Source organism: Scylla paramamosain, chromosome 34, assembly GCF_035594125.1.
Source record: "Scylla paramamosain isolate STU-SP2022 chromosome 34, ASM3559412v1, whole genome shotgun sequence".
Lineage (NCBI taxonomy): Eukaryota > Metazoa > Arthropoda > Malacostraca > Decapoda > Portunidae > Scylla > Scylla paramamosain.
In genome coordinates, this window is record NC_087184.1 from 712,501 (window position 1) to 727,073 (window position 14,573).

Here is a 14,573-nt window from a genome sequence, read left to right on the forward strand (position 1 = left end):
GCTTAAAGAACAAGTGGAAAAAATCACTAAAGATGTCAACAGGTTTGTCACTGTGAGGAGGAAAGGAGAAGCTCCTCTGCTTTTTTAAAACTATTATATATCTGTGAATATCTGACTTCTGTACTTTCACAGTTTGTTTCTTCCTTAATTTGCTTTATAACTTTGATTATGTTGCCTGTCACTGCAAACTAAAAAGAAAAATCTCTGCTCAAATTTTGCAATTAGAATTTCTAATACAGTAGCTGGCATGTTGAGCATAACTTCAGAGATATCTGCTATTAAGCACCATCTCTTACATTATATGGTGTTGTACCCAATGTTATGTATAAAGGTGCAATTTAACACACCATATTTCCTTGTAGATCTGTGCACACCAAGAGAATTATAGACATAAGTGCAAAAGTTCGGAAACAGAAGCAAGAGATTGACCGAGTGCTTGCAGACACCAGGACCATACAAAAGGAAATAAATATCCTCTCAGGGAAACTTGAGAGAACCTTCACAGTAGTTGAGGGGACAGCATACAAGGTGAGACATTAATTCAGATGAATTTTGTGTGACATATCTTACAGTCAGAGGATTATATATGTCATTGATGCCACAACTTGACAGTATGATAGTGAATAGCAGCTGTTATCTAAATTCTAAGGCATAGACACTAGGTTTGTTTTTGATACATGAAACATTTGATGTCACATCTCTTATTTTACTGAAAGTCCAGAGGGCCTAAAAAAAAAAAAAAAAAAAAAAAAAAAAAACACTGTGGTTCAGTAGTGGTGCCCAGAGTTAGCAAAGACTAATGCATTTCCTAAGAACAGAATCTGTCTTTCACAGTAGAGGTGATAAATTACCTTTCTTTATTCTTTAAACAAATATAAGATTGGATGTTCAAAAGTTTTATTCTTTCATTACTAATGGCTAAAAATTATTACTTAATATATTCCTAGATTTCCCCAAGCATTTTCCTGACCATCTTTTAATATCAATATTGATTTGAATGGTTCAAAATGTTTTCAGTAGCTTTTCATGATTGAATCATTATCTTATTTTTGAATGTAGAAGTCAGTAAGACACTAATGAAATTTCATATTTGTCTTGTTCAGGAAGCTGCAAACAATGAGCGAGTGCGCCAGGTGTACCGAGCAGTGGCAGCTGTGCATGAGGGGTGTGGGGAGCTGGTGGACATTGTGAGGGAGACCGGGGCAACGCAGAGGGAAATATCTGACCTCAGGGAACAGGTAAAGATCCTTGTGTTCACTATACATTTTGTTTACTTCCATAGTCCATTTCTGATTTAGTACAGACCAGATACAAAGAAAAGTGAAAGGTAAATGAAATATTCTTTAGATATCTCATAATGATTTGGGGTTATTAAAAACAGTATCTTGAGTTATATTGCTGCATTTGATTTAGAAGAATGGATGCTGTTCTGGTGATCCTAATGCAGTCTCTTCATGGAATCAGCAACTGACTTTCCTTGGTTTTTCAATAGGTTGACTTAGAGAAAACCAAGAATGTTGAAGAGAAGCTGGAGCAGCTGAGGGTGGATCTGAATCAAGTGAAGAAAGAAAATGCTAGTCTAAAGAAACAAATTGCGTAGGAGGTAATGATGGGAGTATGAGTTGATCTAATCATCACTGACTGTAGCATCATAATAACTTCCAAACTGTAGTTTTCATTCCAGTTTTTAATTCCATATTTCATTCACTGCCATATTTTATATCATTTACAGGCCATAGTAGTTACAGTAGTTTGTCATCCATCTCTGTAAATCATCCAGTATTTTAACCTTAAGATTTTCCATTAAGCTTGTTACAAAAAGAAATATTGCACCAACATTCTTCTTCTGCTAGATATTAAATGGATAATGGATATTCTTTAGCTAGTTAACTGACTGCCAATGCTGTCTTGCTAAATTTCAAGAGGCCCAAAAAAGGGAGAAAGACATTAAACATAATGCAGTTGATTTTTTTTTTTGTCAGATGAAATTATTTGGTCTGTAAATTATATAGGAACTATTTAATTTTGCATTTCAGTGATACATAAAAAGTGCTTTATGTTAAACTTAGTTGCTTTAGAAAGTGTAGTTGTGATGACTGGGTGATTTACATTTGATTCAAGTGATTACTTCTCACACGCTGTAGTAGACACATTTTTCCAACTCCCAAAAATCCCTAGTAGAAAATTAATCTTCACTTCACTTCAGGATAGTGACAGGTCAAGTTAGAAGCTGACCTAGGATGATTCCCCTATCTTGATTATTAGTAACTGCAAGAATTTTAACATGCTTCAAATGCTCAGTTGCTATATTACTGTTGATATATTGTTGAAAGTATAATTAGTATAAGTGTATATATTATAATTTGGTGAATGAGTGCATTGTGGTGCAGCATCTGTGATACATAGGACCAGTGGTGAATGTTAAGGGCAGGGCTGGCTAGGATCTGCCATCTCAGGTACTTGCAGTGCTGACTCCTTTGGTCCATGTGGGGACCTATTGGAACTGATACAGTGACCAGATTTGTCTGATTGTAGTGATTTGTAGCAAGATCTGGAACTGGAACACAACAGGCTGATGAAATCCTGTATGGTGGGGAACATGCCAGACATGAACTCCAAGTGCTGGTTGACTCCAGATACTGGTCATGTTTTGTGTTTGCATAAAGCTATTCCAGGAATACATATATTTTTGTAATTGTTTGTTAGTAATATGCATACATATGTATATGTTATTGTTTTTCATTATATGAGAAAAATAAGAGGATATTCATCAATATTTGCATTGTGGATACTCATTGAAATGCCAGCTAATCAAGTGAAAATGACTAAGAGGTAATTCAGTAAAATAAAGTCTGTCTCTAATGTGAGTTTGATAAAAATAGTTGGAAAGAAAAGTACAAAAGCTTATGTGCATCCTGAAAAGAAATAATAATAATAATCTATTGCCATCACATCCCTTATAGAGGGAAATTCAAACAAAGCACCTACATACTTACATCCACAAACATTCCCTCAAATTTTATCAAATGTACAGTCATTAGTGGGAGAGAGCACTGATCCTCAGCAAACCCACATGGTAGTGTCAGTTGTGCACCACATCCATCACTATCTTCATTAGGGATTAACATCAGAGGTGGCTGATCCCATGTGCATCATATTAGACCAATCCCCTTCCCCTTTACTTACTGACCCAGTCTGCTAATGTGATGTTGGATAATCTATTCAGGCCAGTGATGGCTGATTTTGATATATACATTTACAAATGCCCATCTTTCATCCTTATTATGTTGAACTACTCTTTATTTCTCCTTGGACAGTTTCTTATATTGATAACCTCCTAACATTGTCCATCCAACCTATTCATGGTGTTCTCATTAGGCTGCATCAGAGCCAGTTGTCTTCATAAGCAATCATTCCTCTTTCTTTCTTTCTTTCTTTTTTTTTTTTTTTTGTACATATGTAAACTGTCATAAAACCTTTTGCTCTGCCTTTTTTGTGGCTGAATACCTTGAGTATATATAAAAAATAATTACCTCTATTCCTTCATTTTTTTTTTCGGTCTTTATGCTTTGATTCTCCTTGGCATTATGTGCAGCCCGGACAGATTTGTAAGGTATGTAATGTGTTACTGAAGATAGTGCTTTGTGCAGTGTTTTGTTTATCCAGTAGATTTATTCCACTGTAGTACAGACAGGACCTAAGCACAGAGAAGAGAAGTGTGCGTCTCATTGGGCCGAAAAGGTTTGGGGGTCAAGGTGGCTGTTCAGAGCTTAGAGGTAACCACAATATTTACCTACATAGACTTTTTACAAACAAAATTGTTGTCTGTAATAGTGGGAGGACTGACAGTGTCTCAGTTATCATTGCTTCTTGTTTCTGTACTTATCTCTATGTATAGAAATACCAGTAATGTGAATGACTAAAAAGAATTCGTGCTCAGTCATTAAATATGAATTTTTGGGAATTGTTAGCAAGCAATATTAAAAAAATGAACATGATATTAATTTTTATGATACATTAGCATTACACACACATAATTTAGTTGTAGATGTCACCAATAGAAGTAGTGATAGAAGTAGTAACATTAGGAGGTTGCAAGACAGAAGGCTGTGCTTGGTTAGGAGAGATGGTACCGAGAGAAGCAGACTAGCTCTAGCAAGAAGAGAGGGCCAGACAGAGCATAGCCGATGAAGAGCACGTAGTAGGCGCCCTGCTCATGGTCCAGAATGAGGGGCTGCTGGAACCTCTCCGCCTGCTGAGGCTCCTCTGACTCCTGGGCCTCGCGCCGCCCCGGGTCATGGATGAGTTGGTTCAGCCACCGGGTCAGCAGGCCAGCCTCCAGCAGCCGCCGGATCTGGTGATTAAATTTATCCCTGAAAGGGCAACCTGGCGTCATTGCCCAGCCGATCTCTGAGGGAAAGAAATCACTGGTGGCCACGTGGAGCTGAGGTGAACCTGGAGAGGGATTGAAAACCATGTTATTGAACAGAGCAATCTTTTATAGCTTTTATATTATTTTCAGCTCTCTTCGTGTGTGTGTGTGTGTGTGTGTGTGTAACAATGTTTCATTTCTATTTGCGTTTCATTTATGTTATATAATTTTTCTCAGTCAGTCAGTCAGTTTCTGACTCTGCCTAGTGGAGAGAGAGAGAGAGAGAGAGAGAGAGAGAGAGAGAGAGAATCCATACATCCATCCAGTTAAGAGAAGTAAGCCAATGCACTAGAGATGAAAAAGTCAATGGTTGTCAGGAGGAAGAGAGATGAGGGAAGGGTGGATGTCAAGTGGTTGGAGTGATTGCAGGCCATACTCAGAAATTTTCTATGCCGCACCTCGACTTCTACCAAAAGACTGAAGTTGAAGTTGCACGTAATTTTAAGGATGATTTACAGTTCTAGCGAATCATCATATTCCCCCTGTGACATTGGAACACACACACACACACACACACACACACACACACACACAGTCACTCCCATTTCTTGGCATTCCTATTAGTAAAAAAACCTGAAACAAATATTTTTTTCAACGAATTATCTTTGACATAAGAAATTCTTTATAGAGTCCGTACTGATATCACTGAGTAGCCATAATATTTTTTTTTATACATTATGCTATCTTTATCTTAGTGTGTTTCTCTCTTTGGAGGTGTGCGTGGCCTTTAATATGGAGAGACCATCCCGTATTTCTCTCTGGGAGTGGGCGTTGCTTTCTTAATATAGAGAAGCCTTAGCATATACTACGCACTATCTTATCCCATCTTACTTGCTGTTTCTCTCTGGGGGTGTGCGTGAACTTCTCAATATGGGGGATAAACGAGTCCTTTTAGGTAGTTAGATGTAGGTACAATTTGGTGTCAGTGAGAGATTTTAGTGTGCGTCCATACAGTCAAACACTGTCTGTCGAACAGCCACTGTTACCAGATAGTGATAGCAAGAGGATATGAGTGCTGATGAAGTCAGAAGTGAGCACCAAGGGGTGTAACAGACACTGCCCGTGTTCGTAGTTTCGGAACCTCGGACACTGGCAGGACAGAGGCGTGGGAGTACGACACTGCCAGGCACACGATGAACAAAGTTATTTTTGGGTCCATCCGCATATAGTTTCTAAAGTCTGATCATAAGCACTTCACAGTTCATGTAAAATGGTTGCATGGCTTCTCCTTTCACTTCGTCTTTGTAACCAGTCATCGCTTCATTCCCTTCTCACCTCCTTGTCCTCTCACAGTACATAATGCAATATCATGCAGCAATATCGTGCAATTTTCTAGGTATTGTTTTTCTTCTCTCACTGTGCACCATGGTTGTAATTTACCACACTAGACGCTGATCCAAATGCACTACGCTAACTGCTTTATCAAAAGAAATTAATAAAAACACTAGATACGGTAAGAGTAGGATGTCTACAGTTAATGATGTTTGTGAGAGGTAACTGCTGTTTATTGATGGGACGAATATTGGGAAGGAGAGAGGCTTGGAAACTGAGCACTGGGTGGAAGAGAATAGGGAGAAGGATCCGAGGAAAGGGACAGTGTGAGCGGAAGAGTTAAATAGAAGGAAATGTAGAGGAAAGAGAGGAGGAAAATGACTTAACTGCTACTACACTTAGAAACATAATCATCGCACCCCAACTACTTTCAAAATGCTTAGTTGAAGTTGCATGGTTTTTAAGAGTGCTTACGGTTCTAGTGACAGATTGACAAGATTTCTACATTATCAACAAGAGAAACATTCCTGAGATTCCGGCAAATCATATTTATGATCTTTGGAGATAGTCGCGGTGAGAGAGCGAAGCGTCTCTCAGTACCGGCCTACTACTACTACTACTACTACTACCACCACTATGCTACCACCACCACTACCACCACCACCACTACTATCACACACAGTGGCTACTCTTACGTCAGACAGCTTCCATATATTTTCAGGAAGGTGGCGAGAAAAGAGGGCACGGAGGAGGAGGAATTTTCAAGTTTCCTGGCAGCATAGTAGAGGCTTCCCACCGCCACCAGAACGACCACAAACCCTGCCCACACCTGCCGCGCGGATCAGCAGCAATCAGGTGTGTGGATAAAGGGGGAATTTATTGGATTAGCATCAATAATTAGGTGTGTGGATAAAGGGATAACATGAAGATGACCCGTGCCAATTATTTTCGGGATGGGTAACGTTGAGTGTGGTCTGTGTGTGTGTGTATTCACCTAAGTATTTTTGAAGTTGTAGAATACGTACAGGATTGAGTCAGGCTTGTGTTGTCTGTCTCTGTATCGTGTGTGTGTGTGTCTTTCTGTCCGTATATTTGTCTGTCCGTGTGTCTGTCCTTGTGGTTGCCTTGCCTCGGGGTGGAAGGGGCGCACGAGGGCCAGTACGCGTGGTAGGGGACGAGGTGGTGAGGTGCAGAAAGTGAGTGGGTCGTTGTAGTAACCCAGGGTGTAGTCAATCACACGCTCCCTGTCCCCGGTGAAGGCCACGTTCAGGGAAAAGTTCGCCTCTAGTCTTTGCACGGCGCCAATCACACCTAGAGAGAGAGAGAGAGAGAGAGAGGCTTTAGTTATTCTTTACAATACTGGATATTTTCTTTTCGCTTAATCACCTACAATTTTAAGCACTCACTTCCGTACTAGTCTCTTAAATAATTGTTATGAAAAATAGATAAGCAAATGAAAATAAGTGAATGAAAAATAAATAAATAAATACATAAATAAAATAGAAACAAAAGACCAGATAAACTTTCTAATTTCTTTCTGCGTCTAAGTGAGCATTTTTTTTATTGTACTCTAAATGTTAACGAAGAACAAGCATAGCAGGAAAAGGGTTAAGGACATAATAATGATAACACAAATGACGAGCAATGAACAGTTATTATAATCCTTCATCATCATCATCATCATCTTCTTCTTCTGCTTCATCCGTATTTATTGGTCATTTTTCTTCATCAGTTTGGTGTAACTAGATAAAATTTTAGGTGATATTTTAGGTGGTACAATCATCGTCGAAGGTGATTATAATCATTAAAGTCTGGATAATGCCCCCCCCCCCTATCTCTCTCTCTCTCTCTCTCTCTCTCTCTCTCTCTCTCTCTCTCTCTCTCTCTCTCTCTCTCTCTCTCTCTCTCTCAAACTTTTCAGCGTTTCAGCACCACTATTGTTAACGCGCACTAATGGAGGTTACTGGGGGGAGGTTTTCATGATTAATAAGTACCTACTTAACATCGTCCGTGCCAAAATAAATAAAAATGCGCCCTTAGAAACTCGACTAGTTATCTCTGTGACCTTTGAAAATAAGTCCGTATTCTGAAATGCTTTGCTCTCTCACCATGACTGTTTTCAAAGGCCACATAAATGATTAGTCGGGTTCCCAAGACTGTTTCTCCCTTTTATATTGTAGAAATCTTATAAATCTGTCACTGAAACCGTAAAAAAACACCCTTAAAAATCCGTATAGCTTCAGTTTGAGGCTTTTTTGTAATAGTTGAGGTACGGCGCATAAATGTTTCAGAATACGGGCCATTTTGTCACTCAAAGAACATCTGCGAAATGAAGAAGCGAGGAGGAAGGGAGTGGAATACACTACAGAAGTGATAAGGACATAAAAAAATAAGATGGTTTGGACACCTAGTAAGAAGAAAAGATCTGGAACCGATGAAAAGAAAACAATTGAGGAATGAAGATCGAGGAGAAGACAGATTGAGATGACGAGATGGAACTGCGGTAGAACTGTACGTACTTGGTACCAACCCCTGACTAGGGAAATACTCTTTTCGTCTTGACGAAAGAATAAACCGGTATGTATACGTATTTCTAACCCGTGTAGGAGCCGTTCTGCAGCCGGTACCCCCACTGCCCGTCCAGAGGCTCCCGCACCACGTAAGTAAAATTGAGGGAGGTCGCCATGGCACGCAGCATTCGGGTGTCCACACAGTCTTTGAGCTCGAGCCTGGATCTTCGTTTTCTTCCCTCCTGACCGTGACCGTGCATCTCATCGCCGTCTTCTTTGTCTTCCATCTTAGTGTAGCAGCTGAAGGGCGCGTATTCCAGGGTGACTATCTTGAACTGGTGGCCGTGGAAGTTCTGTTGTGAATATATATATATATATATATATATATATATATATATATATATATATATATATATATATATATATATATATATATATATATATATATATATATATATATATATATTATAGGACAGAGAGAAAGGGAAATATTCTTGTTGAGGGAATTGTTCTTTGTTGTTATATTAATTTCAGATAATTCGTATTCTCCGAAGCAGAATTGCGTCCCTTTAGCCTACTTTTTTTTTTTTTTTGGTGTCATGTGCGTTCCTTCAGTTTGACTTTTTTTTGAATTATTTAATTATATGCGAGAAAGTGACTGGTCAGTGATACAAAAAAAAAAAAGTAAAAACAAAAATCGGTAATTTACCGTTCTCTCCCTCCTACTTCAGTAATACAAAATAGATACATGAAATAAAATGAATGAATAAATAGATATAGGGATTCAAAACAACACTGGGGTCACAAGGCGCCGAAGGGCGAGCTCTTGATAAACGGAGCTCACGGGCACTGATCCCTTCAGTGACAGGCGAGCGATCAAAGGTGGCACCGCCGACCACTCCAAGCCACGCCACAGTTTAACAAGGATTCCACATCAATAATGAGAGAGAGAGAGAAAAAAAAAAAACATGAGAACCAGTCTAATCATCACTGTGAACTCTGAGAATAATCATTATGAGAGAACAAAGCATTTGAAAATACGGGTCCTGAATATTATAATCACTGTCTTGTAATACACATTATATTTTGAAACGTAAGCTCCACATATTTTGAAACGAAGTAAGCTCCACAATGAAAATGAATCTTTAACTACTACTACTACTACTACTACTACTACTACTACTACTACTACTACTAAAAGCAACAATGATTAAATGTTTAACCTTAAATGTGTCTGGATAAAGTGGCTTTTCCGTGACGTGAGTGGTTCCTGGCGTCCATTGGTCCACCAGGGCGGCGTTAGGACCCCCTTCCTTGCAATAGGGGCAGGTGGTCACCACCTGGTACAGGCCTTGGCCTCCCTACTATGGGTCCAGGCAGCCAGCACCGTGCCGTAGGCTGAGCCTGGCGGTGGGGGGCATGTCATGGTCAATCGTCAAGGAGCTAATGTATAGTTCTTACTCGTACTGTGTTTGGTGTTTTCTCTCAGTGTTAAGGTTTTAGTTCTGCATACCAGCTCCTTACAAAACTGAACAAACATGGTAGAAGTCTTAAGATCTGAGGGAAAATGTTGATTGTACACTTTTCACTTGCACTGTGTTTACCGTTTTCTGTCAGTGTTACGTCTCCTGATCGGCTGACAGTCCTTGCACATCTGAACAATGGAGATCAGACGGCTTAAGATTTAAAAGGAAATCGCTGATATACACTTCTCACACTGTGCTTAGGGTTTTCTGTTAGTCTTTAGGTCTTAAATGTGCTGACAGCTCTTACAAAACTGAACAATTGATACATGCTCATGACTTTGGAATGAAGGAAGACGCTAAACACACTGCAAATGAGAAATGTACATTAATGTTTTTCCTGAAGCCTCAAATCCTCAGATCACCATATTGTCCAGTATCGCTTTTCCTCAATCTTAAGTCCTGAAATCTGCTAACGAACTCCTTACAAAACAGGACAGTGGATATATTCCGAATACTTGATACTTGAGGAAAAATGCTAAAAACACTGGAAATTAAAGCAACCTACTGGAATTCTGACTACAAGTGTCGAGCGAAAATTGCGGAAGATATAAATAAAGATATTGAATGGGTATTGACACATTGGCCAGTATTCTGAAACGCTTTACGTTCTCACCACGACTATTTTCAAAGGCCACAGAGATGATTGGCCGAGTTCTCAAGAGTATTTCTCCTTTTGATAATGTAGAAATCTTGTTAATGTCAAAAAAAAAAAAAATTAAAATCTGTGTAACCAACTAGATTATTTTGAAGAGAAGCGGTAGTGCGGCGCAGAGGTGTTTCAGAATAAGAATACATTGAACGAATAGATGAACAGCCTGTGGGGAGAAAATACTTATATTGCAACTGAATTAGGACGAAGGGAGGAAACGAGACTGAAAATGAGGTGGAAGGACAGAGAGAGAGAGAGAGAGAGAGAGAGAGAGAGAGAGAGAGAGAGAGAGAGAGAGAGAGAGAGACGTACGCAGAGTGGCATGTCGTTCCACCGCTGCTTCCAGGGACGTGTTGGCAAAACCAGTGTAGGCGAACACCAGCTTCCGTGCGCCTTGGAACCACTCTTCCCTCTGTAGCCCCTCCATGGCCGCCGCCACCACCTGTTTGCGCGCGCACACACACACACACACACACACACACAGAGTATCGAGATAAATATCAATCTTACAATCATATTAATTTTTTTTATCCCTATTGTATACACTTCTACAATGAGTTTAGTGGGTTTTCTCCTTTTCCTGTCCCTATGTCTGTTTTATCCCCTGCGTATCCCATAAACTCGGGACATAAGGAGACACTCATAACATTGTGTGGGTAAAAAATTTACTAAGTTATGTTATAGGACTTATTAATTATACCTTGGAATTTTAGTTAATTACATGATCGTGTCTTTAGTGAACAATCCTTTCCTGTCAGTCACTTTTATTGTTTTAAACGTATCAAGGGGACTAGCTAAGAAAAAAAAAATGCCCTTCCAAAAAATGGTCAAGGATTAAGTTGAAAGAAGTTGGTCAGTTTAGTTTCAGAACAAGTCAGTCAACGGTGGTGGTGGTAGTAGTAGTAGTTGTTGTTGTGACTTTAAAAATAATCAGTCAGTCACTCATTAACTCAGTCAACTAATCAATCAATCACCAACTAGTCAGTCAGTCAGTCAGTCAGTCACTACCTTCCCTCACCTGTCTGAACTCACCTGCAGCGGGGCGAGAATGACGAAGGCGACACAAAGAGGGGCGGCGCCACCCTGGCGATGTGTGGTTCTTACCAGGGGGCGAGAAGGAGGCAAGGAGGCGAGAAGGGGCTGCATCTCCCACACAAACACCTCTTCCCCTAGAGCTTTCATTTCGTTCCTCACTGGGTGCCTGTCTGAGACTATTACCTGGAAATAGATGGATAGATGGGTATGGGTAAAGAAAGAGAGAGAGAGAGAGAGAGAGAGAGAGAGAGAGAGAGAGAGAGAGAGAGAGAGAGAGAGAGAGAGAGAGAGAGAGATTTACATACACATATACATAACACACACACACACACACACACACAGGTAGGTAGGATAGGTAGGCATATACACACATACATACATATATACATAGACAGAGACTTATCAACACACGCAAAGTGAACGGAAAAAAAAAATTATGTTTAATCTACTTTCTCTTCCATCATCAAAGAATCCCCCACATTGACACTTACTTTATGACAACCTGGCAACTGACGGCGCAAAGTGGACGCGATCATGTCCTCCACTTCTCCTTCGGGCGGCTCCTCTCCTTCCACCACCACAGGCAGACCCCCTCTGGCCCACCAGCCTCGCCGCGCCCTTTGTGCAGATTCGCTCAGTGGTAGCAATAGCAGCAGTAGTAGTAGCAGTGGTAGTTGTAATGGTCGGCGATGTTTGTGGTGATTGTTGTTCTTCATCGATTTCATCTTACAATGTTTGGTCCTGGAATTGTTGTTGTTATTGTTGCTTTATTGTTTTTGGTGGATGTGGGGATGGTGGTTGTTGTTGCTAATGATGCTTTTGTTGCTGATATTGCAGTAGTAGCAGTTAGCATAGTTGTGTTAGTAGTTGTGTTAACACATAATAGTACTGTATCTAAGACTGTTATAGAAGCAGAAGTGGAAGCATTCTGTTCTGACGTATACTGTAGGTGGGGTCATGGTAGCTACTGTGGTTGGGTCAAGGTAGCTACTGTGTGTGGGGTCAAGGTAGCTATTGTGGGTGGGGTCAACTTACTATTGTGGGTGGGATCAAGGTAGCTACTGTGGGTGGGGTCAAGATACTACTGTGGGTAGGGTCAAGGTAGCTACTGTGGGTGGGGTCAAGGTAGCTACTGTGGGTGGGGTCAAGATACTACTGTGGGTGGGGTCAAGGTAGCTCCTGTGTCCCTTTCTAGTTTATTTTACATAATACCAAAATTGGAATTTCTCTTATATGGACTAATTGATCAACTACTAATGACCATACATTATTATATTAAAACGATAGTAGTAGTAATTATAGTAAACGATGGAGATGGAGATATTATGCAATCGTGCCATCTATGATCAATGATAAACCTTTCACTGCTATTTTTGTTCCCCAAATATCATTTACAATTTTCTTTGGCACTTTTACACTACAATTTCCTAAATAGTTTAAAAAAAAACACACATTGATACACACTTTGTGTATCAATGCTGGTATTTTTGTGCATTACTCTGAATGTTAGCAGAGGACAACTATAGCAGTACAGGATTAAATGCGTAAAGTTTACTGCACCATCCCTTGGTCATATTGCATCAGACATCATCCCATTAACATAACATGGTTACAGTAGTAGTAGTAGTAGTAGTAGTAGTAATAGTTAGTAGTCTTTCCCTTCACGTTTATTTCATAAGACGTAATAAAACACTAATGCAATAGCATGTAAAAGATAAAAAAAGGATTAAGACAGAGGAATTAAGTCTATCTGGAAATTAAGATTAAAAAAAAAAGTAATAAAATGGCAGACTATTGTTTGTAGTAGTAGTAGCAGTAGTTATTGATATAATTGTTATTGAAGTTGCTAATGATACATCTCATTTATCCACTCCCTCTCATATCAAAAGACCGCACCATTTTGGTATCACTCACTCACTAAGTCTGGATACAACACGGTGCTTACCTGCTTCGTCTGTTTCGTTCACTTCGCTTGAACCTCGATGATCAAATAGACGCTTGTCGTGTATGGCCTTAATTTTATCCAGACACCACAACACTGCTGGGTTTGATTTGAGATGCTGCGTCACCTTTAACTAAGAGAGAGAGAGAGAGAGAGAGAGAGAGAGAGAGAGAGAGAGAGAGAGAGAGAGAGAATAATTATAGTGTGTGGGAAAAGCAATTAGCGGTCCGAAAATAATAACTGGATGAAACAGTTCTGTTGTATGTGTTTGTGTTTGAAATAAGATCTTACTTAATTTCTCTGGATTTTATTTTTATATTTTTTTACGTGTTTGTATGAAGATTGGTTTTGTTTTAATTTATATTTTCTTTAATTTCACCTGCTTACATAGTTGTTATGAGTTGACATGCCTCATTTTTATTATGCTTCTTTCATGTTTTATTACCCCTCTAAAGTGTAAGGATTTTTAACTCCTTTCACATAATTACTAGTTTTTTATTAACTAATATTACGCAATTTCTGTATCTTTTTGTGAAGAGGTAGATATTTTTACTCTATTCTTATTTATTTATCCGTCTCTGTTTATTTATTGCAAGGGGCCAGTAGCAGTGGAGTAAATGAGCTCGGTAATTTTGATGAGGCGTTCAATAGGTCGTCAGGTTCCCAGGCTGAGCGAGGAGTTAATTGGTTACTAATCGTTGCTCTCGTCTGGTGTTGTGTTAGGGGCGGCTTGTTTTGTTTTGTTGAATTAATACTCAACCGCAACTATATTTCACGTCTTTAAAGTTATTTGAATAATACGTTGTTTTCATATTAATTGTTGATTTTTCATCATGTAAGAGGAATTTTGCCCAAGGGCAACAAAAAAGTGAAGAAAAAAAAGGTCCACTTTATTACTTACCGTAGTGTGCGTAGCTGTATTTTTTACGTCTGCCTTGCACTTACTGTCAGTCACGGAAAGTGAAAGCTCTCTTGTAATCGAGACGCAGACTGACGTAAGAATTTTCGTATATCGTACGCGTAGTTTGTGTATAACTTACTGTACATGAATATTGTTTGCGTGTGTCTAAGTCTTATAATAAAAATAATGAGAAGCAAAATAAAAATGAATAAAATACTTAATGAACTAACTAAATAAATTGTTATTATTATTATTATTATTATTATTATTATTATTATTATTATTATTATTATTATTATTATTAAA

The 14,573-nt window shown here is 39.1% G+C and overlaps 2 protein-coding genes across 11 annotated transcripts in view; one reads left to right on the forward strand and one right to left on the reverse strand.

Moving 5' to 3' along the window:
• The window catches only part of LOC135090003 (coiled-coil domain-containing protein 22 homolog), a 29,726-nt gene extending 26,864 nt beyond the window's left edge, over window positions 1–2,862 (forward strand). For all 6 annotated transcript variants that reach the window (XM_063986210.1, XM_063986212.1, XM_063986213.1 and 3 more), the window contains 4 exons: window positions 1–42; window positions 363–528; window positions 1,104–1,238; window positions 1,493–2,862. The exon at window positions 1–42 is cut by the window's left edge and continues 98 nt beyond it. In XM_063986210.1, coding sequence (XP_063842280.1) covers window positions 1–42; window positions 363–528; window positions 1,104–1,238; window positions 1,493–1,600 — 451 coding nt within the window. In that variant the 3' untranslated portion in view covers window positions 1,601–2,862. The remainder of the gene's footprint in view (window positions 43–362; window positions 529–1,103; window positions 1,239–1,492) is intronic.
• A 1,131-nt stretch (window positions 2,863–3,993) lies between these two features.
• LOC135090001 (ionotropic receptor 40a-like) lies at window positions 3,994–13,482 on the reverse strand. Of its 5 annotated transcripts, XM_063986201.1 has the most exons (7): window positions 13,370–13,482; window positions 11,916–12,165; window positions 11,422–11,607; window positions 10,702–10,831; window positions 6,834–7,015; window positions 6,400–6,533; window positions 4,315–4,455 (listed from the first exon to the last, which is right to left on the reverse strand). In XM_063986201.1, exons 2-7 carry the CDS (start codon window positions 12,147–12,149, stop codon window positions 4,425–4,427), a joined length of 897 nt encoding a protein of 298 aa, XP_063842271.1. In that variant the 5' UTR covers window positions 12,150–12,165; window positions 13,370–13,482; the 3' UTR covers window positions 4,315–4,424. The 5 variants fall into 5 exon arrangements, 3 of the variants coding, with proteins under 3 accessions (XP_063842272.1, XP_063842271.1, XP_063842273.1); XR_010261724.1 differs by lacking the exon at window positions 10,702–10,831; XM_063986203.1 differs by lacking the exons at window positions 11,422–11,607; window positions 11,916–12,165; window positions 13,370–13,482 and adding exons at window positions 8,303–8,567; window positions 9,438–9,618 and having other exon boundaries at window positions 10,702–10,834.
• Between the last annotated feature and the right edge of the window lie 1,091 nt (window positions 13,483–14,573).